At 38.7% G+C, this 24,788-nt stretch overlaps 1 protein-coding gene across 1 annotated transcript in view; it reads right to left on the bottom strand.

Moving 5' to 3' along the window:
• Positions 1–1,718, bottom strand: part of itga3b (integrin, alpha 3b) — a 30,555-nt gene extending 28,837 nt beyond the window's left edge. The window contains exon 1 of the mRNA XM_017418571.3: positions 1,382–1,718. Coding sequence (XP_017274060.1) covers positions 1,382–1,566 — 185 coding nt within the window. The 5' untranslated portion in view covers positions 1,567–1,718. The remainder of the gene's footprint in view (positions 1–1,381) is intronic.
• Between the last annotated feature and the right edge of the window lie 23,070 nt (positions 1,719–24,788).

The raw sequence follows: 24,788 nt of genomic DNA, 5'->3' as shown, positions 1-24,788 counted from the left end.
GCCTTCTTATAGCCGTTAGCGGATAGGTAGACTATAATGTTTTTGCCTGTGTCAGTGTTGGTTTGTCATATTAGCAAAATATCTCATAAACCAAAGAGCAGATTGTATTAAAACTCTCAGAAAATAATTATTTAATGTGCCTCTACAACTGATTAACTTTTGGAGTCAAGCCAAATCAAGATAGCCACAACAGCCAACTAAACTTTTAAAAGACAAATGGCAACAACTCAGTCAGTTTCACAGATATTGAGCTAAAATCTGGTATGGTAGTAGCCGAGAGTCATTCTCAACACGTACTCTCAGCACCACATTGTGTTTGATCTTAGTTTAAATTTTCACTATTAACTACTGGAGTCAACCCTGACTATCTGTTGGCAAAATATCTCATGAACCACTACACAGATTTGACTAAAACCTACAGAAAGTAATGACTGGATGCCCGTGTAAAATTGATTAACATTTGGAGTCAGCATGATTCAAGATGGCTGCCAAAGTGCTAACATTATGTGAGATCTATGATCCCTCACATTATTTTTTGTTTTGGCAGTCAAAGGTATCGAGCAATGGACATTCCCTCAAGGACAGCAGGGCCTTTTTTGTTTTTATGCAATTCTGCCTTAGAGGTCAAAACTTTTATTGATATAACATGTTGTTTGAAAACGACTAAACTTTGCTCCCTGAGTGTTTCACTGTGTGGTTAACCTCACCCAATTTAAACCTCTGAAAAAAACTCTCATGTTCAGTCATGTTTCTGAACTGCTACCAATTAAACTCATTAGTTTTGCAATGCTCCACCATGCATTTCTCACTGTTTTATTGCCCCTGCCACTCTTCTTTAATCACATTTGAACTGAAAGTACATTTTCTCTGCATTCTTTGCTAAAACAAACTTGATGCATTGAAATCACTATAGAGGCCAAAGATCAGTACAGTGCACCTGTCCAAATGTTTAAATACAAATAAAAAAAAAATGGTTTTTTATCAATTTTAAAAATCTATTTGACAGGTAAAAATTGCACCCAGGTTAAAACATAGAGGAAAACTGCAGCCAGCTCAGCAGTCAGTCTGGTTTTCAATGCCTTAAGGGCACACATACCAGAACACCTGTGCGTTTTTTTTCTTTTTTTCCAAATAAACACTTTATATACCTGATCTATAGCAGTTTGAACTAATTTGTTCTTCAGGAAGTCTCAAAAGATAAGTTAGTGTTCCCAAGGGAGCAACTGGAAGTTAAACACTCAGTCGCGGGGGTTTTTTGCACAGGTGAGCTCCTAATGAGCAGCAGGTAAAGGTTAGCTCATTTCCTGTATAACCTCGGACATGGTTCAACTCCTACATTAGAGCGACTGTGATTGAAAGCGTGCCCCAACCCAGAACTTACAGGTACTTTTTGGAGCCCTTCGTCTGCTCGTGCAGGGCTACAGAGAAGCCGAAGAAGCTGCCTTTGGTTTTCCCTTCTTTGATCACAGGAAAGCGTGCGTCTATATTAAATCCACTGCAGGTCCGAGTCCCGTGGTGCGCGGCCAAAACAGCGCAGAGTAGCGCCGATAGTCGTGGAAACAACATGTTTTGAGCTTCTTTTTTTTTTTTTTTTTCCTGTATCGCCCCCCTCCTTCCTTCTTCTTCTGTCCTCTGCTCCCCGATCAGCTCCAACAGGTAGCACCGCAGCTCCTCTCAGACTTCCCCCATTGAGAGCCGCCTGCTTCCCCCCTCACTGCCAAGGTGTCGGTGCGCGCCTCCCTCCCTCTCTCTCTCTCTCTCTCTCTCTCTCTTGCTCTCCCTCCCTCCTCTCAACACCTCCACACCCTCCTGAAACAAGTGCACTGACTCAGATTGGATGTGGTCGGTTAGCAGTGAAAACTTCCTGTCCGTGTGTCCCTCCGTGCAAAGCAAAACTCTGAGCAAACCTGTAAGTTGAAGAGAAAACAAGCGCCATCAGTAGCTCATTGTCTCAGTCATGCAACAGAGGACTGCCTGAACTACAAGTCCTTCTTATAGTTGAAGCTACTCATTGCAAAATATGAAATCACATATTTTAAAAAAAGGTTATCCTGAGCGGTATCAAATGGAGCAGTTTGAAAGAGTTTACTCCAGTAGTTTTCCACATACACTGATATGAAATTCAGAAATGTGTGTAAGCATTCATTGTAAACAAAGCACTCAAGTGAATCTGCTGAAAACCACGTGGAAGCTTGAGTCACATGACATTAAGTTAAAAATTTCAGATAAAAAAAATACAGACTTGATTCAACTCCTACATCTGAGTGACTGTTCTTGAAAACATGCACAGACCCATAACTTACAGTTTGTTTTGGAGCTCTTCGTCTGCTCGTGCAAAACTACAGATAACACAAAGAAGCTGCCTTTGGTTTTTTTGGTTTTCCCCTCTTTGACCACAGGAAACCATTCCAGAGTTTTTTGGAGAGTGTTAAATTCTCATCATTTGAATTGTTTAAATTTTTACTCCAGTATTTTAGTTAACAAGTGAAATATATAATATCGGTTAAATAATAACTTCTTCTGTTTTTCCAACAAAAAAAGCTCATAAAATTTACTTTTACTGTTTACATTTTTTTAACCAGAATTAATTTGCTTTACCAACTTTTCTTTCAGTTTCTTTCGATTAGAATGATGAAGATTATTATGATGATGATTATTGCCCTGAAAGCTGTGTTTCTTATGTATTCAAATAAACTTTTAAGACATTTTAAAGTGGAGATCTGTTGCAAGAATAAAATAAAATATTTTACCTATAATAGATAGCTATATAAACAGCCTCAGTTTAAACAAATAGTTTAAATCAGAGACAATTAATGAGCTCATGACTAGACAGTACAGGGCTGATACCAAAGTGGATTGCTGTCATTTTTATATTTCTTTAATAGCGAAATGCTTATGTTTGCCTCAGCATGCACTTCTAGTTCTTATAAGAGACAGCAATAGATCCAGCTATAGATGTAGCTGATTGTGTGTATTGTTGGAGGGACTAAAAAACTAGTCCTCTCTGAGCTTACAGACTCAGTCCTTCCTCACATGAGGACTCTTGTGACAGGCACCCTCTGCCCTGCTTCACTGCCTGTTTCTCAAACCTGTGGCTTCCAATAGGCAGTTCATTAAATCCTTAATCTCCTTATAGAGCTCCTGAAGCAAACCAGAGGTTTTCATTTTCTCCCTTTCTCTTTTGAATCTCCCCTCATTGCTGATTTTTTCTTTTTGAAACCTCTGCTTTTACCCAGACTTTTCCTCAAATCTCCTCTTCACCTGTGTGAACATCCACAAAGCAATGTTCAACCTTTCATCATGTCTGCTTTATTGGCCCAAATCTGGCTAAAACGTGAGATCAGTGACCTCCTCTAATTGAAGAGACGAGCTCCCGCTCTGCATCTCCTCAAGCTTCGGGAGTTTCTCTTCACCCTAAAGTAATCAGCCTTTCATCTCAGGTGAAATAGTTCCTTGAGGGAGTTGTTGTTCAGTGTGCACATTCCACAGGCCGGAAGCAGAAGCTTTTACTTTTTCTGAATCAGATCCTCAGGTATTTTGTAGATAACACTGTTTTGTAGATAACACTGCTCTGATGCGGGGGAGCATTTTGTATAAGATCTGCTGCGCTGCACACAGGGCAATAATTAGACAACAGTGAGTCAGACAATAGAGCTGTATACTGATTTTATTAAAAGCCTAGCATTCCTTGAAGGAACGCATATGGCCGGCCACCTTTCATGCCAGAGTTTAAACTAAGATAATCTTAAGCTGAGAAAAAATACATTTGGAGTTGTTTTGGTCAAACCTTGAAAATAATATTCTGCACAATTTCATGCATGTCACACTAACCATACTTGTTCTAAATGACGCTCAGCTACTACCACATCAAGTTTTAGCTCAATATCTATAAAACTGACTCATTAATTGCCATTTTTGTGTTTTTTATAAAAAATCAGTTAGCTGTGGCGACCATCTTGAATGAGGTTTGCCCCCAAATTTAAATAGCTGCATATGTAGATCCAATGATTAGTTTCATAAAAATCTGTCCAGTGGTTATTGAGATATTTTGGTAATAGACAGATGCACACTCAAACAGAAACAGGTAAAAGCAGTATCGTTATTATCGTCCACCTTTTACCTTTTGGCGATAGGCAATAATAAAAAGTGTATTTGTGTAACAAAGGAGCCTCGTATTGTTGGTGGAAGCCACATGCCTGACACTTTATACTACTATGGTAAACCAAGAAAGTCATAGTATCTGTGCAGCCCCACCCTGATTTTAGAATACTACACATTTTTACAGTTTATCCAAGATTAGGCGCTCACTTTATCCTGCAAGTGGAGGCTTCTCATCCCAAAGGTGGCTGCGTAACATGCCAGTAATTAGTGTGTCAACATCCTGTTGCATGTGACACTAAATAGATTCGTGTCATCATTCAAGTACAGAGCCTGTCTTGCTTGACTCGATAGAAGACAAATGCCCAGAGAGGGGAGGAATTTTAAAGTAATGATAGAACAACAGGCAACAAAATCTGTCCACTTCACTCCCACATCTCTTTGTTTTGGTTCATGCAGTTGATTTATTTTCTGAAAGGTCTGCCAAGCATCTGATCCTCAACCCCATTTCTCCCTTTTAGCATGATAGCATGATACTGACCATTATATCAATATGTATTGGTAAAATGTCCTTACTAAGGTGTTAATCATTAATGTCTGTGTCTCCAAAAGAAGAAAAATGTGACAAATTAAATGTGTTCTGAAACCTTTAGTTAAAAGGAAGTGATTTCACTTTCAGTCCCTGCCCTTAGAGTTACAATAGAGCTAAAAACATTTAGTTTCGGCCCTTAAATACATATTCCCCAGCCCTGAATGTAAGCCAACACTTTGTGAAGCACAGGGACAAAGGTCTGCACGCAGCTCCAGAATCCCCCCTGTTCTAAAACCCTTTACCCACGCAGCACACATGGAATGTAATTTGCAATTTATCTTGCAGTTTCCTGTTTTTTCCACACCAATGTGACCACCATCCCCACCCCCGTTGTCATAATTTGACCTCCCCCCTTTAAAAAAAAAACACCTTCAAAAACATTGATTTTCCTCTTTTTTCCTCCTACTTCTCCTAACACCCATGTTTGCCTTTTCGTCTCATAAAACCCATTTAATTGAACAGATTGTGGTGACACACTAAAAGTCTGCGTGCTTTCCAACAGCTTTGTGGTTTATCGTATATCCCAAACGGCTCCACACAGTCCTCCGAGGGCATCCTTTGAAACACTTAGGGCTGTGTGGATGCTTTGTGGAGTTCCTGATGTGAATGTGTGATAATAAAACTGCACTGGCTATTGCAGAATGCTGCTAAGAGAGAGGACTAAAAGTCAGAGTGCATCAATATGCTCCTTGAAAAAGTATTCACTTTTCCACATTTTGTCACGCTCCACACACAAACTTCAACGTAGTTTACTGGTATTTTATGTGTAAGACCAACACAAAGTAGTGGATAACTGTGAAGTGGAAAGAAAATGGTCAATACTTTGTAGAACCACCTTTAGCTGCAATTTCAGCTGAATGTTTTGGGGGTGTATCTCTACCAGCTTTGCATATCTACAGACTGAAATATTTGCTCATTTTTCTTTGCAAAGTAGCTCAAACTTGGTGAAGAACAATTTTTAAGTCTTGCCAGATATTCTCAGTTGGACTTTAATTGGACCATTCTAACACATGAAAACACTTTGATCTAAATCTAAACCCTCCATTGTAGCTCTGGCTGGATGTTTTGTATCGTTGTCCTGCTGGAAGGTGACTAGCTGTCTAAGTCTCAAGTCTTTTGCAGCCTCTAACAGCTTTTCTTTCAGGATTGCCCAGTTCCAGCCATGTTCCAGTCAACTCTGACCAGCTTCCCTGTTCTTGAAAAGGATCCCCACAGCACAATGCTGCCACCACCATGTTTCACAGTGGGGGTGGTATGTTCAGGGTGATCTGCAGTGTTAGTAATCCTCCACATGTAATATTTTCATTTAGACCAAAAAGTTCAAATTTGGTCTCATCTGAGCAGAGTAGCTTCTTCCACATGTTTCCTGTGTCTCCTACGTGGTTTGTGGCAAACTGCAAATGGGACTTATTATGGTTTTCTTTCAACGATGGCTTTCTTCTTGCCACTCTTCCATAAAGGTCAAATTTCTGAAGTCCCTGACTAATAGTTGTCCTGTGAATAGATTCCTCCACCTGAGCTGTGTGTCTCAGCAGCTCCTCCACAGTCACCATGGGACTTTTTGGTAGCTTCTCAGATTAATGCTCTTTTTGTCAACCTGTCAGTTTACGTAGACAGCCATGTCTTGGTAGGTTTGAAGTCCCATTTTTTCGATTTTTAGATGATTAACTGAACAGAGCTCTGTCAGATGTTCAAAGCTTGTGGTATTGTTTTATAACCTAACCTTGCTTTAAACCTCTACAACAATTTTATGACCATGACCGGTCTGTGTTCCTTGGTCTTCATGATACTGTTTGATCACTAATGTTCTGTAACAAACCTCTGAGGCCTGCACACAACAACTGGATTTATACTGTGATTAAATTACACACAAGTAGTCTCTATTTACTAATTAGGTGACGTCTGAAGGTAACTGGTTGCACTGGGTTTCAGCTAGGGATATCAGAGTTAAGGGGACTAAAAACAAATGCACACCACAATTTTCAGGGTTTTATTTGCAAAAAATGTAAAAGACCATATATAATTTTCCTTCAACTTCACATTTATATGATATCACATAAAATCTCAGTAGAAGACTTTTAAGTTTCTAATTATAAGCTGACAAAATTTAGGCTTTTCTGCTGCATTTTGTTTTCATTGGTGGTTATACAGTCATAACAGAGTAGATTGCATGTATCCATATGAGATCTGCACAGAACAGCCTTTTGAGCTTGAAAATAACAGATTGAAAAAGGAACAGCTGCCTGAAAATAACCACAGCAGCCTCGTGTCACATTTTCATGAATATTAATCTGCATTAGTGAGACTGGGTGAATGTAACATACAGACAAGGACATTGGTTGGATATGAAACACAGCACGCTCTCAGACCGAGACCTCGCTGCACAGTGACGGCCAAGCTGCCCGTTGCCATGGCGCTGGGAGTTGCTATGAGGCCAGTATGTACCGAGGGGTGGCAATGGGCTCTGTTTAAACACCAGCCAGGACTCACGCTGGGATAAAATGACTTTTTGCTTTTCGAGAACAAAAACATAAACAAAGAATTAACCACAAGAACTAAACATATTTATGCACATGTGCAGAGCGCAGAAATGGGTTACAATAACAGTGATTTGAGGCACTGTGGTGGCAACAAATTTAATTTTCCAGTTGACTTTTGGCACTTTTGCAGAATGTCAAGTGAACTTTTGCACACCCCAAAATACGAGAAAAGACAGTAAATCTTAACATTTATACTGTAAGTTAAACTGAATGACAAAAATACAGGAAATGAGGATCGTATTTCCTGAGCTTGTGCATGGATGATGGAGTCATCAACCTCTACTTTGCAGACAAAGCAATGGCAGGCAGTCTCTTAAAGGAGGGAGAATAGAAATTTGTAACAGGTACTCTACATTTCCTCTTGAAATGGTTAGTCACTGTGGGACCACAAACTGTGTTAGTCTATACGAAATACAGCAAATAGTATAGAACAAGTGGGCTGAGTGATTCAATCAATCAATCAATCTTTATTCCAGACCAAAAGGTCCATAAAAAAGGTAAGAAAAAAAAGAAAAATAGGAGAAAAATAATAAAATAAACATGACATTCACTGAGTCACAAATAAATGATGACACCAATTGTTTGATTGTTTCTGCTGTTCGATTTATATCTTTAAGGGGTGGGACTGGGCAGGGTGGGGGTTTTCTTACAGATGTATAGAACATGTTCAGATGTGTTAATCCGAGTGTGCAGGCTGTGTGTCAGCATCAACGTGTGCTTTTTCCATCATGTGTGTCGTATACAGTTGTGGTCAAAAGTTTACATACACTTGTAAAGAAACATAATGTTATGGCTGTCTTGAGTTTTCAATAAGTTCTACAACTCTTATTTTTCTGTGATAGAGTGATCGGAACACATACATGTTTGTCACAAAAAACAGTCATAAAATGTGGTTCTTTCATAAATTTATTATGGGTCTGCTGAAAATGTCACCAAGTCTGCTGGGTCAAAAATATACATACAGCAACATTAGTATTTGGTTACATGTCCCTTGGCCATTTTCACGGCAACTAGGCGCTTTTGGTAGCCATCCACAAGCTCCTGGCAAGCTTCAGGTCGAATGTTTGACCACTCTTCTTGACAGAATTGGTGCAGTTCAGCTAAATGTGATGGTTTTCTTGCATGAACCTGTTTCTTTAGCACTGTCCACATGTTCTCAATGGGGTTTAAGTCAGGACTTTGGGAAGGCCATTCTAAAACCTTAATTCTAGCCTGGTTTAGCCATTCCTTTACCACTTTTGATGTGTGTTTTGGGTCATTGTCTTGTTGGAACACCCAACTGCGCCCAAGACCCAACCTTCGGGCTGATGGTTTTAAGTTTTCCTGCAGAATTTGGAGGTAATCCTCCTTCTTCATTATCCCATTTACTTTCTGCAAAGAACCAGTTCCACTGGCAGCAAAACATCCCCAGAGCATAATACTACCACCACCATGCTTGACAGTAGGCATGGTGTTCCTGGGATTAAAGGCCTCACCTTTTCTCCTCCAAACATATTGCTGGGTGTTGTGGCCAAACAGCTCAATTTTTGTTTCGTCTGACCAGAGAACTTTCCTCCAGAAGGTTTTATCTTTGTCCATGTGATCAGCAGCAAACTTCAGCCGAGTCTTAAGGTGCCTTTTCTGGAGCAAGGGCTTCTTTCTTGCACGGCAGCCTCTCAGTCCATGGCGATGTAAAACACGCTTGACTGTGGAGACTGACACCTGTGTTCCATCAGCTTCCAAATCCTTGCAGACCTGCTTCTTGGTGATTCTTGGTTGACTCTTGACCATCCTGACCAATCTCCTCTCGGCAGCATGTGATAGCTTGCGTTTTCTTCCTGATCGTGGCAGTGACACAACTGTTCCATGCACTTTATACTTGCGTATAATTGTCTGCACAGTTGCTCTTGGGACCTGTAGCTGCTTTGAAATGGCTCCAAGTGACTTCCCTGACTTGTTCAAGTCAATAATTCGCTTTTTCAGATCCACACTGAGTTCCTTTGACTTTCCCATTGTAACTTTTGTAGCTGACTCTAATCACTGGGTCAAATGAGCCCTATTTAAATGGGCTCATGAGAAGTCAACAGCTGTAGTCAATCAGAATCACTTACAAGAAGTGAAGAGGCCATGACATGAAGCTAATTTGATTGACACAACTCGCTACATCACCAAAATTGACAAATTTTGTTGTTGTATGTATATTTTTGACCCAGCAGACTTGGTGACATTTTCAGCAGACCCATAATAAATTTATGAAAGAACCAAATTTTATGACTGTTTTTTGTGACAAACATGTATGTGTTCCGATCACTCTATCACAGAAAAATAAGAGTTGTAGAACTTATTGAAAACTCAAGACAGCCATAACATTATGTTTCTTTACAAGTGTATGTAAACTTTTGACCACAACTGTATATGACAGAGAGTACAGCAGGGATTTTAGACACACACGGGGCTTCGATGGTTTCCAGGTCTCCAGTTTGTGCTGGAGTGTAGGAATGTATAGCCTGAGGAGGAAGGTGAGGCTGTAGACACCCTCCCTCGGTCCTGCAGCACCTGTTTTTCAGCTTAGTGTTTTCAGATGGAGTGATGTCAGACAGCAGCACATACTCGAGAAACAAAACAGCTGTTACACAAACTCATGCCGGTATAAAAGTACAAGGACTTGTTCTTTATTTCTACTTTTTTTTTTGTTATAAAAGACAGTTCTACTTGCCTTGTTATGAAGCTTGCAGCTACATTCAGTTCAGTTTACTCAACAAGGCTGTATTCTTAGTTAAAAATGGAAACTTGGAAATGTGTCGAGTCCTTTCTTCAATTAGCAATTTGCATAGCACTGATTAAAATTAAGCATAAGCAAAACACATCTAAATTGTTACTCGTGCATGACTAGGAACCTGTCAAACTTCATACTCACAACAATGCATGGAAACAAAATGAGAAAAATTGCACATTTTATACTTTTATGGTACAGATTCTTTTTTTTTACTTTCAGGGATTGTAAGGTAAGAAGTTTTCCATTTCTTGTCATTTTAAAAGCTTCCCATTGTTAACAGATATCCTAGTAAAACTGATCCCAAATCATAGGAAGACTAAAATAGAGCACATACTGTACATTTAGTCTTTCTTAATACTAAGGACAGAAATAAGTTTATTGTTTTTTTTAGACAAAATAGGCCTGATTCACTCACATTTTTTATACAATGTTGCTTTGCTAGAAATATGATTGTGAAATGAGGCTGTGCCTAAACTTGTTTTAGTTTCAGTTAAATGAGGTACACATCCATATCACTAGTGTTTGCTTTGCTGGGCTGTTTGAAGACCTATTTTTGTGTCACATTCTCAACATTAACAAAAACAATGTGCCAGTTAAGGTACCTAAATTGCCAAAGTTTTAAGTGTTCATTTATTTGCCAGGACATATGATTGCGACAAAACAGAAAAGAAACGTTTTTCAAATGGTCAAACTATTTCTTTACAACACAGGTGGGCAACATTTTTCCATAGAGGGCCATGTTGACTTACCTTATCGGATTGGAGAGCCACAAATTGAATGGAAACAAAGGCACATATCATCAGAAATACACAAATAAAAGATAGCGTGCTTTCTCACAGCAACATAAAGCTGAGATTTGTCGCGTTTCTTTAGATTGTTGAATGCTTTCTGATTATTCTTTCAAGCATGTATGGGTTTTTTGGTTTCTCTTTTTTTATAACAGCAAACTTACCATGCTTGGTCAAAATAGAAACATATGCTTCTATCTTGGCAGATCAAACATAGTGCCTGGGAACTAACTTGTGTCTGTTTGTCAGTCCAATTTATGGCCTTGAAAACTTAGCAAAGGAAGGCCTATTTTAGTCAAAAAAAACACTGTTTTCTAAACTGGAAAAAAAACCTGAAGAGTTATTACTAAAATTCTGGTTTTCATAAATTAATCTTCAGTTGTTTTATATTTGTATGATGATGTTGAGTTGCTAAAGGGCTGCTTCTGGCCCTCAAGCCTTATTTTGCCAGTGTGTGCTTTAATAAGTCCGACTGGAACCAATTACTGTCACAACTAAATGTAATGTTTAACTAAACTAAATCTATTAGATCAGACTGGCAATGCTTAGAGATGTCAGGCATTTTCTTTAATGGAAATAATAACTATCTTAAAGTGCATGTAAAGCCAAGTTATTTATTCTTCCTCCGGCCCAGAGTCAGTTTTAAAGCACTTTAATGCAAGAACAAATCATTGAAACAAGAACTGCATCAGAGAGGCCTTTGTCCAAAGTCCACAGCTTTGTCAAGTGTGAGAACAATAGCAACACGTGATGGAGTAAATGATCTACAGAGGGAGGGGAAATGAAATTAACCACTTACAATCTAACAAGATGTTTTTTTTTTTTTTTTTTTTTACAAAACCTGTCAATTCTCACCAGAAATATGAACTCAAAACATTTTGCAAGGTTACACTTTCTGCTATTATTTTATGATCTGAGAAAATCAGTGTGTGCAGCTCTCTTCAGATTTTAAAGGTGTGTCCATCGGGTCAAAGCAGGTTAAAACACTTGCTGTACAGTTGCAGCCTCTCAGAAATGTTCAGCCATTAAACAGGAGTTGTAGAATGCTGCATTCCTTTCTCTGCCAGCAGAGACACTTTTGTTTGCGTGAACAATTCTGTGTGGAGGAGTTGTATGTACAGAAAGAAATATTTTAAGGGGAGGCTGGAGGTGGTCTGGCTCCTTGCCCAGGTGGCTGATAACCTTGACCATCAGTCTGATAGGACATCTTTTTTTTAAGAAAAAGGGAAGTATCAACCAGAACACAAAGTTCTTCATGTGTATTTTATTAGTCATAGTTGAAGTTCAGCTGTAGATCTGTAACGTGAGTGTGTGCTTAAAGGGAGACAAGTTTGAAGTTTAACATCTCTCTGTGTTGTGTCTGAAGTAGAACTTTACAGCTTGGTCAAGACTAGACCTTTCCCTTCCTCTCATGGGACACATTAACTTGATCCAACCTTGTGAATACCACACAGTCACTTGTGTGCAATGTTTACTAAGGGAGCAGCTATCTGTATCCAGCTTTCTGACTCATTCTTCTGAATTTGCTGCTACCTTCACTGCAGAAAACATCCTTAATACAAATTAACTGTGTTATCGCTGGAGATTATGAATGCCCTGAAGTGATAGAAAATGTTGTCTGACAAATGTCCCTGAAAGCTGGACAAACATGATTTTATACACATTTATGTAATCAAATTGTTAACAGTCTCACCACTCTTCACCCTGGATAATAGGTAAATGTAGGGAGCAGTAAATCTGATGCATGGTGCAGGTAACAGGCCTAATGCAATTCTGTGGCCAGAAGGCTGAGTAATGACACAATCTGGAGGCTACGCACAATAAATCCGATCCACAAAACCAATGCTACCTCTGCGCCACGTCGCTTGTTCTCTCTGCTGTGTTAAAGTGAGACGCTGTGATTTACGGAGCTCCTCATAAAGCCTCCTTCCTGTCTGTGCAGCATCCAGGCTGCCTGGTTTCCTTGGTTATCCCTAATATATCTTATAATCCTTGAAGATTTTTTAGTCCTATTGCCCTTTGATCGCCTGTTTGCTGTGGATTCTTTGTAGTGCCATTTTGTTTTCTGACTTTTATGACCTGTTGATACATGTCGAGACATAAAAGAGTGGGTTTTTCATTACATACAGACTGTATGCGCTGATTCTAAACAGAGAGATATTTGGTCCCTGTCTTCTGTTGTGAGTGTAAGAGCAGCAGATGTTTCTGATATGTGTTCAGGGGAAAAGAGCAAGAGAGTAAATTGGATCCTTACATGACATTTTATGTTTGAAAACAGTGCCTCTCGTTCTGGTGACTTGTTAAATATTCAGTGCCAGCATGTGAATCCGCTGCGTCCCTCTCTGCTGTGCTTGCGCCTTTTGTTTGATACAACAAGTGGGGCTGTACTCTGCAGACCTGCACATTTTCCACTCAATTGAATGGCCCTCTCAGATCATTAAATGTCCATTCATTAGCGAGGGACGTGGCAAGACAAATACAGAGGGGCCTGTTTGGGGGGGAGTGTTTGCAGCCTCCCACAATGTAGCCTGCAAACACTGTGGGTGGTAACAGCACTCAAGAGTGTCATCTGAAATAATCACCTGATTCTAGAAGTGGATACAGTACAAATCTGTATTAAAATGTTTCCCAGAATACAATGTGTCCACACATTGTATTCAAATGTCCGGGCTCTTAAAATCAGCAAAACTAATACAATCTAATTTTTTTTAAACTATTTTAATTCAGATATGGAAGGTAGAAGTCTTCAAATTGGAGATAAAGATGAGAAAGCATGGTGAGATTTGTGTGTTAGCTTCTGAGGACTAAAAAGGAGAAAGGACGAAAACTCCCATCGTCCGCCGTGCTCCGACATGCCTGGAAAATTGACGGCTCTTCGAGCTGTGTTAACAAGCCCACCTAATAAGTAGGTAGATGTCTTACACAAGACTTTTCTGTGATTTTTCTCATGACAAAAGATTTTCAGTAAATGGCAAAGATAAACTTTTGTCCTTGAATGTTATAGCAGTAGCAGCCATTTAAGTTTGCCCAATTAGTTTAACAAAAAATGATGCAAAGATTGAACAAGTTACACATTGAAATGATTTAAGGAAGCCTAACTTAGTTTACATTTTTGTACTCATTTATTAATGTTAATAATTAAAAGTATTAAAATTAAAAATATCTAATGAACCACTGGACAGATTTTAATGAGGCTCTCAGAAAGTAATCATTAGACTTACATCTACAACTAATTAAATTTTAAAATCAACCCCAATTCAAGATGGAGCCACACTTAAGCAACCCTACAAGCACAGAATTAGCTATTACTCAGTCAATATTACAGCCGCTGAGCTAAAATTTGGTTGGCTGAGAGTTATCCCCAAACACATACTCTAAGCGCTTAATGATTACACAAGAGCTGTTTTTACTACTTTGCCATTTGAGTCGACTCTGTTTGTTACCAAAATATCTTATGAAACATACAATGGATTTTACTGAAACTTTCAGAATGCAATCAAAGGTTGTCTATCTACAACTAATTAAATTTAGGAGTCAACCCAATTTAGGATGGTCATCACAGCTACCTTAACTTACAAAACATATAAATGAGTATAACTCATTCGATTTCACAGATATTAAGCTATAATTTGGCAAGATGGTAGCTGAGGGTCAAGTACAACACATACTTTGAGCATTTACACATTGTGCAACATCTTTGCTAAAATCTTTGGCATTAACTGTTAGAGTCAAACCTGCCTGTCTGTTAGCAAAATATCTCATGAACCACAAGACAAATCTTAATGAAGTTCTCAGAAAATTGTTATTGAATGCACTTCTACAACTGATTAACTTTTAGAGTCACCCCAATTTAGGATGGCCTCCTCAGCTAATTCACATCCGTCAAAACAAATGTAGCTCTCACTTAGTCAGTTTTACATATATAGAGCTAAATTTTGTGTTGTAGTAGCTGATAATCATTTCCATGATATACTCTTGGTGCTGGAACATCTCAACAGTTCTCACAATATTGAAAGACTGCAATGGGACCAAAACGGCTGTAACTCCCTTCTCATCATAAGATGATTTCAGTCTAAAACTCTGGCATGAATGGTGGCAGGCGATATGCATTTCTTCAAAGACTGTTAGATCCTTAATTCTGCATAAAATTACCCAGTGACTAAAGAGGATATCCACTTATTTTAGATGCATATTCAAATAAAATATGCACAGCCACTGTGAGTTTCTGTGGCCTTGATAAACAACAAAGAAGGCCAAATTCACTAGAACCGCAGGAAGTTTATGTGGTTGTGTTCTGATGAAATCTGCTATCACCCTGCCTGCAGAGTTAGTACAGATAATGAGTAGACTGAAGGGAGCAGTTTCATCTAGTCCTCCGTTTGTTTCAATTGGTTTCAGGGTGGAGCTTCCTGCCAGAATCCTGGGAGAGCTTGAGTTAATCCAAAGACTCGAGGAGATGGCAGTCGTCAAGGGTATGTGTTCACTCTAGAAAGATAAGCACCAAAAATAAACCCAATGACATTGTGACAAAAAAGGTGAGGTGAGGGGTCAAGCTGAACTGTAGGATATGGGATACTTGGATTCCTTAGAGACATTTACAAATATTACAGCTGAAATAAATCTCAGCGGGAAGTAAAGACAGAACTCTGCCACTGCAGATGGGTTTTAAGAGGCTAAAGTATACGTGCATTGTACTGTGAATTCCCTTGGCTTGCAGCCCCACTTAGAAAGCTGCCCTGGTGAATGGAAAGGTCTGAGTGGAAGGTGAACAAAGAGGTCGTAATCAAAGAAGTCCCTCTCTTTCTTTTGATCACTCCCTGAACAGCTGTTTCTGCAGGCCTCTCTTACTCATGCACTCTTGGCAAAAGAGGAGCCAGATAATAGATGCATTCTTGTCAGGGGGGCTGGGGTTGCCAGGACGGGAACATTTATACAGATGCCTCTGTGCAGCCTCTGGATTTAGTGCCAGCTATGAAGAGCACTGGAAGGCAGAGGAAAGGATGATATTACAGGCACAACAAATTATTGTGTAACTTATTGTACAACTGAAGTGTGAAGGAGCAGAAGTGAGCTTAAACAGACAACACGTCAGATGTTGGTGAAGAAATTGTCTTTGTCTACCTCATCTTTTACCATAAAAAGGATGCTCAGCTACTACCATACCAAATTTTAGCTCAAAATTTGGACAATTGACTGAATTATAGCCAGTTAATTTCAGTTACAGCACATTCAACGACTACTTTCCGAGAGCTTCATTAAAACTTGTCCAGTGGTTCATGAGATTTTTTGCTAACAGACAAACAAACAAACACACAGGCCAAAGCTTTCAGCTTTCAGCGGTGGGTGATAAAAAAGTGCTTTAAATGTGGCAAAAGTGATCTGTACATAATTCTGAAATAGGAGCAACTGTCATGGTATCTGGCAATTTACGAACCCACATGCAGAAAACTACACTGAGGTGTAGAAAAGGTGTTATATTTATTGAAAACAAACAGGTAATGAAAAGGGTGTTCTGAAGCGGAGAACTGCCTGGCTGGGTCTCTGGGGATCTTGTAGGAAGTGGTCCAGGTGTATAGGGGGGAATTTGAGGCTCCGGGGTCGGCGGGCTGAGTTGGCGATGGAGGAGGAGGAGCGGACAGGTAGGTTGGTAAGTCGTCTTCTTCTGCACAAGGATAAATCTGAGGATTGAACAAGAGGAAGGATGTCACAGAGGATTCACAAGGATTCTACACAAAAGAGTTCACTGCGGCCGAAAGTACCATTACTGATCAACAATCAGGCATCGAAGTACCAACAGCTCCCAGTAGATATACCCGTCCACTGATGAGGAATCTGCTGCAGGTGTGTGCAGGATCATCATGGACACACCCTCCAGGAGAAACGCCTCTCAGCCCCCTCTGGTGGACAAAGAATGGGAGAACAACCCCAGAACCCCAACAGCAACATCTGCTGCCATCTACCAAAAGTCAGTTTTGGTGGATGGCAGTTTTATTTTTTAGAAACTTTTAGTTTTAAATATTAAAGCTCTACGCTAAATTAGTACAATAAGAGGTGTGGACTATTTGTGCCTGATTCTGATGCAAGCATTTATGGGTATTTCGTTTTTAAAGTGAAAAAATTTGGTGAGAAGGATTTAAAAAAACAAGCCTCTTAGTGCCTGATAGGACTGTGTTTTTTGTCAGAAACCTGCAGCTCTGTATGATTTTGTTCTTCTGTTTCTTTCTTCTTCTTCTTTATTTTATTTTGCTTCATTGTTTTGTACAATTGTCAGGAGATTTATTGCTAAGATGTTATCATCCTGACTTAATCCATGTCCCAGAGGAAGTGTAACAATGCCAGAGGGCAAGGATGCACTGATGCACGGCAGGTTTGTTATTTCAGTTCTTACTGGAATAAAAACTTATTTCCAGATATTGAATGGGTGGACAGAAATACTTAACATTTAGCTCAATGTAAAAGGGTTTCTTTTCTGAGTTTTGGCTCCATTGGAGTTGTTCATGACTTTTCTTCACACGCAGTAAGTCTGCTGGAATAATAAAAAAATAATACGTCTGAATGTAGTTACACTGAAGAGCCTCACAGCATTCGTGTGAGGGCAGGAGTTTGTTTGGTTTTTTGATCCGAGGATTGTATTGCGTGATGAAGGTCAGGTTCATGCTTGCAGCCTGTGTGGGAGCTACACAAAGGCTCTTGGCGCCAAACCAAGCAGCTGCTTATGGCCCCTTGCTGGCCTGGGGGTCCACAAGAGCATTTGAACATTCACATAAAGCAAACTGACACAAAGTTTAATCTACATTAGCTGTAATCAGAATGATAACAGTGTGGTAAATGAGTGCTAATTTATTATTGTCTGCTTCTTTGGTCTGAGCTGTATTTAATACACACTGTGCATATTTTGCTAACAGACAAGCAGGGTTGACTCCAGTAATTATTAGCACGATCTGTAATGCTCAGAATATATGTTGTGGACGACTCTCGCCTATACTACCTCATCAAATTTAGCTCAGTATCTGTAAAACTGAGTTATATGCATTTTTACTAATTTCTATTAGTTGTGGCAGTCATTTTGAATCAGGTTGACTCTAAGCATTAACCATTTGTAGATGTTAATTACTGAAAGTTTCATTTAAATCTATTTGGCGGTTCATGAGATATTTTGCTAACAACCAGACAGAGTGGACTACAGTTAATGCCAAAGTTTTAATGAATGATCTGGTGCAGTCAGTCAGTTACCACGTAAAGTATGTCTTTGCTTGTACCACATCGTATTGTAGCTCAGTATTTATGAAACTGACTGTTTTATCTATTTTGAGTTTTTTTTTTCTGAAGTCATCAGTCCAGCTGAACTGATTAAGTTTTGAAGACAACCCAATATAAGATGGCCGCTACCTTGAATTTGGTTGTTTTTGAAACTTTATCAGTTGCAGAGGTATCTCCAATGATAAATTTTCAGTCAAATCTGTCCAAATCTGTTTACATGATATTTTGCTAACATGCCAGATGAATCCCACATGCACCCTCCCACACACACACACACAGACATGGGCACAAGCATTATTGCTTTTTGTCTTTTGTGGCAGGCAATAATAAAACAAAAACAATATAAAAAGTTGAGCTTAAATTGAATTAAGGTCCCCAACCCTACTCGGTGCTGTAAGTCCCTGATTATTAACATGTCTGTTTGTTTGTTTCTCTGCACCAATTTGTGCTCCTGCTCTGAGAAAATAAGCTGTCAGGGTGTGTGTGTGTGGAGGTCGGTGCAGTTTTAGGACTTCACACACAAGTGCTGTTTCTGATTTGCAAACAGACACTCATTTGCATGGCTTTGTAAAGCTGCCTCGTGTTTCTTCGTCAGGGATAGCTTTGTTTATTTCAGCAATGCAATACAAATCCCCGTTCTGCACATCTTACAGAAGCATTACTTTGAAAACCTTTGAAACAATGGGGCAATATTTTACTTTTATAATGATACGATTTTATTTTGTTTGTTTTAGCTTTTCCATTCTCTCCCAGTTTCCTAAAACCTTGGTCAACTAAGTACATTTTATAAACAATTCTTTATGGGGTTTCAAAGACAAATCACAAACTCACTTGCTTAAATTTTTACATTTCACGTTGGCACAGCTTCTTTGGAATCCCAGTGGTTCAACAGTAAACAAGCAGCGGGTTGCTGGCCTTTCTATTGTCCAGCTCTTTTTAGCCAGCTGGGCTCACAGCTGAGCCGGTCCTCATCGCTCAGTTAGCACAGTCACTGTTTCAGATCCTGATGGACGTGGAATGCCTTTCAGGTCAGAGGCCTGTTGTCTCTGTTTGTGGGGTTGTTGGCTTAAGTCTCTGCTTTCAAAAAAGGCTCAAGACTAAATCCTTGTTAAACTTGTGTGCAGCCACAGTGGGATGTGTATTAATAATATCTATGCTGGGTGATCTTGTGTTGAGAAATGACAGTTACAGCATCTTTGGGCAAACATTTAGTCAAGTCAATTTATTTATAAAGCACATGTAAAAACAATAACTGCAACCAAAGTGCTGAACAACAATAAATATCAAAAATAAAACATTCGAAGAAAGCAAACCTATACATAAAACAATACTAAAATGAACTCACACAGGGTGAAATGTCAGTGAGAACAGATGTGTTTTTAAAAGAGATTTTAAAACAGGAAGTGAAGATTTCTGTCTAATGTTGGGAAGCAGATTGTTCCAGATTTTAGGAGCCATAACAGAAAATGCCCGATCTCTTTTGAGTTTCAACCTGGTTTTCGGGACGACCAAATACAGCTGTGAAAATTTCAGAATCTATTCTGTGACGCATGGGAAGCCAATGGAGTGAGGATAAGATCGGTGAAATGTGTTTAAACCCACGAGTTCCTGTTAAAAGTTGAGCTGCAGCACTTTGGACAAGTTAGACCTGACTGACCCTGGCATAAAGTGCATTAAAGTAGTCAAGTCAGGTTGTCAAGTTGATTCCTGCTCTGACACACCTGATCACCTGAGAAGTGCTCAGAGTATGTTTTGTGAATGCACCTCAGCTACTACCACATCAAATCTTAGCTCAATATCAGCAACACCGACTGACTTTTTACTCAGTTACTCAGTTTTGTGTTTTGTGTTTCTAAGGTCAGCTGGCTGTGGCAGCCATCTTGAATTGGGTTGAAGTCAACAGTTAATCAGCTGGAGATGTACATCTTACTTTCTGGGAGTTTTAATGAAATTTGTCCAGTGGTCCATGAGATATTTTGTTAACAGACACACACACACACATGCATGTATGCAGGCAAATACAACGTCTCCCACCTTTTGCATTATTGAATTAATTAATTGGATTAATAATTTTATTAAAGATAAAAAACACTGCAATTTCCTGAGATTTTGTAAAGAGTAATGTGTTAATTTAACGTGACAACAGTGAGACAAGTGTCATTAGTGCGCCATTAGAGATAGAAAATGTTCAATAGCTGTGGAGGAGCAGCAAGGATGGAAGACATCCTGCAGAGGAGCCTTTACCTCCAGACGGTGTTACTATGCGTGTGTGCGGGTTTGGCTGGAAAAGGAGTCATGCCCTTTAACATCTTGACACACATGTCTTCCATTAGGTCTCTGACTTTTTTGGCAGCTGTGCATCCCTGGGAACACATTATTCAGGCTGTACCTGAGAGCTTTCCTCTGCTCCCCTTAAACACACACATACACCTCCTCAACCCCGGCCCGTGTCCTGATGGGAAGCAGTCTGGGAACTCCGTTCCATGCTGCTGAGGCCCACTTCCAGCGCCACTGGGAGCCCGGAAAGATCATTTGTTCCAGGAAGATCCTGGATCAGGTTGTGTGTGTGTGTTTGGTTGCTCTGAAAATGTTCGCCATCATCAAGGGAACTTAACTGCTGGCCTTTTCTTTCACTTTGTACTGTTAGATTGTTCTTTAGATCATTATTTGAGGAGAGTATTTTGCAGATGATATAGATAATAAATTCTTTAACTTGTTGCTGTTTCTTTCCTTTTTTAATCTCAGTTCAGGACTCAGAAAAGGGAGAGGAAGAAAGAGAGAATTAGTAGTTTAAAGGACTTCCACGTCTCCCACTCATGAGAGTGCCATGACTCCCTGAAGGGGGCTGAGGTGGGGGTCGAGTGTTCAGTGAAATCAGCACAAACTTCATTATCTGCAGGAGCTCCTCGGTGCTCCCTCGAACTCTTCAAAGGGAGGTGAAATTGCGTTGATGATTGCGTGGGTGTAGGAAGCAATGAGCAGCGTTTGTTTTGCTGGTGTCCCCATCCCGCCATAATTACAGTCCCAGCATCCTCCACAGTGTAGGTGTGTGTGTTTAAGATTAGGTGCATGCTATTGATGAGGACCCCTTTGTTGTTTTGCGTGTGTGTGTGTGTGTAGGGGGGTTAAATGCAAAAGTAGCTGCTGCAATAAGAGGTTTTTACAGAACAAGCAGAAGAGTTCGCATATACAGTAAATACAATAGATTTAAGTTGTAGCTCTTTTTGTGAGACTGAACATATTTACAATGGGAGGAAGTTTTACATTTTAAACTGAAAAAAACAAATGTGGAAACTTTACGACACAGTTCAGAATTTCTTGGAGTGGGGCTTTGTAATGTGTTTATCAGCAGTCAGTATCTTACCTGCAGTAGACAGCTGTAATCAGAGTAAGCTCAGTTTGGCGACTCTGGAAGGAATTCCTAATGAGAAGTCAAGCTAACAGCAAGTTAGATTGATGCCTAATCCAGAGCCACTTTCAGTCATTTAAAGTCATTGAAATCTCAAAATATTTTCAAACTAAAGCAATGTTATGATCGTTTCTTGCCACATTACCTTGTATCAGACTGGGAATATTTAACACTTTCTGTTTTCCATGAAATATGATGCAACACACTGTGAACCTACACTTTAAGCTGCAATTTGTTTGAACTACTTGTATCTATTAGGAACTATGTTGTATTTAATAACAGGAATATAAGAACAGCTAGATAGTTTTTAAAATAACACATAAAAGTATTCCGGTGCTTTAAACAAATTGTAACACCTAAAACCTTTACCCAATGAAGAGTTTTAGGGTAAATTATCTTCAGCATTATTTTGTTTATATAAAAAGAGTGAATTCATTTATTAAAAGAATTCTTATTTTTATTTTTAATTGGCTTTATAGTGTTACTTTAAAATGAAAACAACTATTATTGCAAGATATGCAAGGATTATTTTCTCACTGCTTAGCTTTAATTTAAAAAAAGTGAAAAAATGCATGTAAAGTTTTACTGTTTTTATTTGTATTTCAGCTCCTGTTAATCTAATTTAAAGAACCATCTGATGTATTTGCTTGCATCAATATCAGACTTGATGTTTAGCACTTTGTCTTGTCTTTTTGCTGAAAGGTGCTATATAAATAAATTTGACTTGACTTGACTGAAAGGGCTGAAATTCACTTCGAAATGACTTCTCTCCTCTTCATACTGAGATTGTTCTAACTGATGTCTGTTGCAGGTAGGTTACTGACTAATAATAACTACTTCATGGAACCCCACTTCAAAAAAAATAAAAATAAATCCAATTCCTCCTACGCTATTGTCTTCTTATCCTGAATAATCTGAGCAAACAATCAGGCCTTATTTGATTTTCTTTCATGTATCATTTGTGAGGGAAAGTGTTGCTGATTTTGGCCTAAATGGGCTTCCTTAATCACACTGGCTTGATAGAAAATTACTTTCACTGGGGGAAAATTGCACCATTTGTAATGCACAGAACAAAAGGCACCTATGGGAAATTCTTGCCAGTGATCAGACTTAATCTGCTGGTAATTGTAGAGTTTCGTCTGTCCAAAGTCTGAGCTTTTTGTGTTCTGTTGGATCAGAGCCAGCTGCTCCACTTTTACACACTGCGATAGAAAGAGACAAAACACTTCACTGAGCGCTGTGTCGTCTTACTGCGTTGAGACGTTTAAGGTTTGTGGGGTTTCTGTTTTTAGGAAATGCACTGAGACAAATTACAATGTAATATTATACTAATGATACATTTGGGCCACTCTGATCATATCTATTTATAAACTAAAAATCTAGGAGTAAAAGCTGCATTTTCTTTTTTCTGATGCTCAGACAATAAATTGTGCATCAAAGTAAAACAGAAACCTTCCAGAACTGACTTCTGAGACAAAGAGTTCCTGTCAGCAGCTATAGAAAATAATTATTTCTGTTACCTCAAGTGTTAGTATACTACTAACAAAGAGCAATTTTCATGTAATTGTAGCTTACCTGAACTTAAAATCTGTTTAGAAATTCAACTCACTTTGAAAGGAAATACTGACAAATTTAGTTCCTTTAGTTTGAAAGCTAAAATTTGATATAATATATTACAGAAGTTATTTTTTAATATGCGATTTCTTTTCAGGATTAAACCAGTGGATTTTGCTCTGTATGCAGCATTCCCCTCACTGAAGTGAAAAACATACACACTGACACTGTTTGTTTTAAACTAGAGAAGAGACTGCTCCGTGATGATGTCACATCCTGTGTGCCCACAGTCTAATCCCCATGTTGGAAGACCAGCTCCACTAGAAAAACATAAAGGATACAGAAAACAGAGTGATCAGTTCAATCATAATGGTCATGTTTTGTGTAGTTTTCAGCTGTTTGAAGAGAGCTGACAGAGATAAAAAGTCATACTTCAGAATTCCTGCAGTCCAACAGAATGATTTGGATTATTTATCCATTTCTACACAGACACATCTTTATAGAGGTCAAAGTTCAGTAATCTCTATTTCTGCTAATATTGTTGTACTCTACTTGAATATTGTTGCTCTCCTGATGGCTCAAGTACAGTAGCCGACATGTGCAAACAAGCAGAAAATGGCTAAATGTGACACAAACACATGAATGATGCAAACTCCAAAGCACACAAACCCAAAAAACAAATGCAAAAGAAAAAGTACTGCAAATAAAAAAAGCACCAGCAAGTACGAAATGCTTTGCATTTTTGTATTTTAACTGTTGTCAAAATACAAAAATGTTGAAATGATCAAGCTTTGCATTGTTAAAGATAAAAGAAAAAAAAAATTAGAACAAAGATATGCTTTAAAACACATTATTTTCTTATTCTTTAAATGCACTGCGCTCATCAGCTTCATCTTCTGTTCCAGGTTTTGTTTTGTTTTTAAACAGAGCACCACTTCCTTGAAATAATTTACTGTAAGTAATTGTTTAGATAATTAAATATATATTTTGTAGTGTGATTATAGGAGGTACAGACATAAGATAAAACTTAACTGTTCTCCAAAAAACAACCTCACAAAGAACTGAATATTTGTTTTACAGGTTTGAGGACATTTTTGTTGTTTTCTTTGGTTAAACAGCAAACAAAATGACTGTTTTTGAATCTTCTTTATTGGGGAGTAAAGTCAGTATTTTGTAACGCATCTTGTGTCCTCAAGTGTCAGAGCATTTTAAACTGACTCCCTAACAATTATTTTTAGGACAGTGTTCCACCTACTGGCTGCTCTGTCAAACTATAAACAGGAACTCATCGTTTAGTTCACATTTTATACTGCAGGTCTGAAGTAATTTGGTGGGTTGTTACAAAGTAGGATTTTTATCATTTTCCAGAGGGTTTTATTTGTGCATGAAAGTATACAATTGTAAAATATTTTGATTTTGGTGTATTTTGGAAAATGTTAAAAAGAGTCTTTAAATTTCAGGCTGAAGATGTGACATTTAAGGTGTTTTTGATGACGCTGAATGTCAAAACGGGTTAAATTTGACCAGGGTCAGGGTCAGGGTTAAAGTCTGATTAAAAGTATTCAGATGTGAATTGTGTCTCTTATAGACTGGCACTAAAACTGAATCACATTAAATATATTTTAGATTGTTTATTTAAATAGAATAATACACATGGCTTACATTGTATTAGACACGGGCATAGCTATTTTTCCACTGCAGCTCTTGGACAATCTGAAGAATACATAGTTTCTTTACAAAAACTAACTCAAAGTAAATTTACAACTAATGAAATAATCTGACTGAGCAGCAC

Source organism: Kryptolebias marmoratus, linkage group LG17 (assembly GCF_001649575.2).
Source record: "Kryptolebias marmoratus isolate JLee-2015 linkage group LG17, ASM164957v2, whole genome shotgun sequence".
NCBI classification, from domain to species: domain Eukaryota; kingdom Metazoa; phylum Chordata; class Actinopteri; order Cyprinodontiformes; family Rivulidae; genus Kryptolebias; species Kryptolebias marmoratus.
Note: the sequence above shows the minus strand (reverse complement) of the source record. Positions and strands in the feature narration are given on the sequence as shown.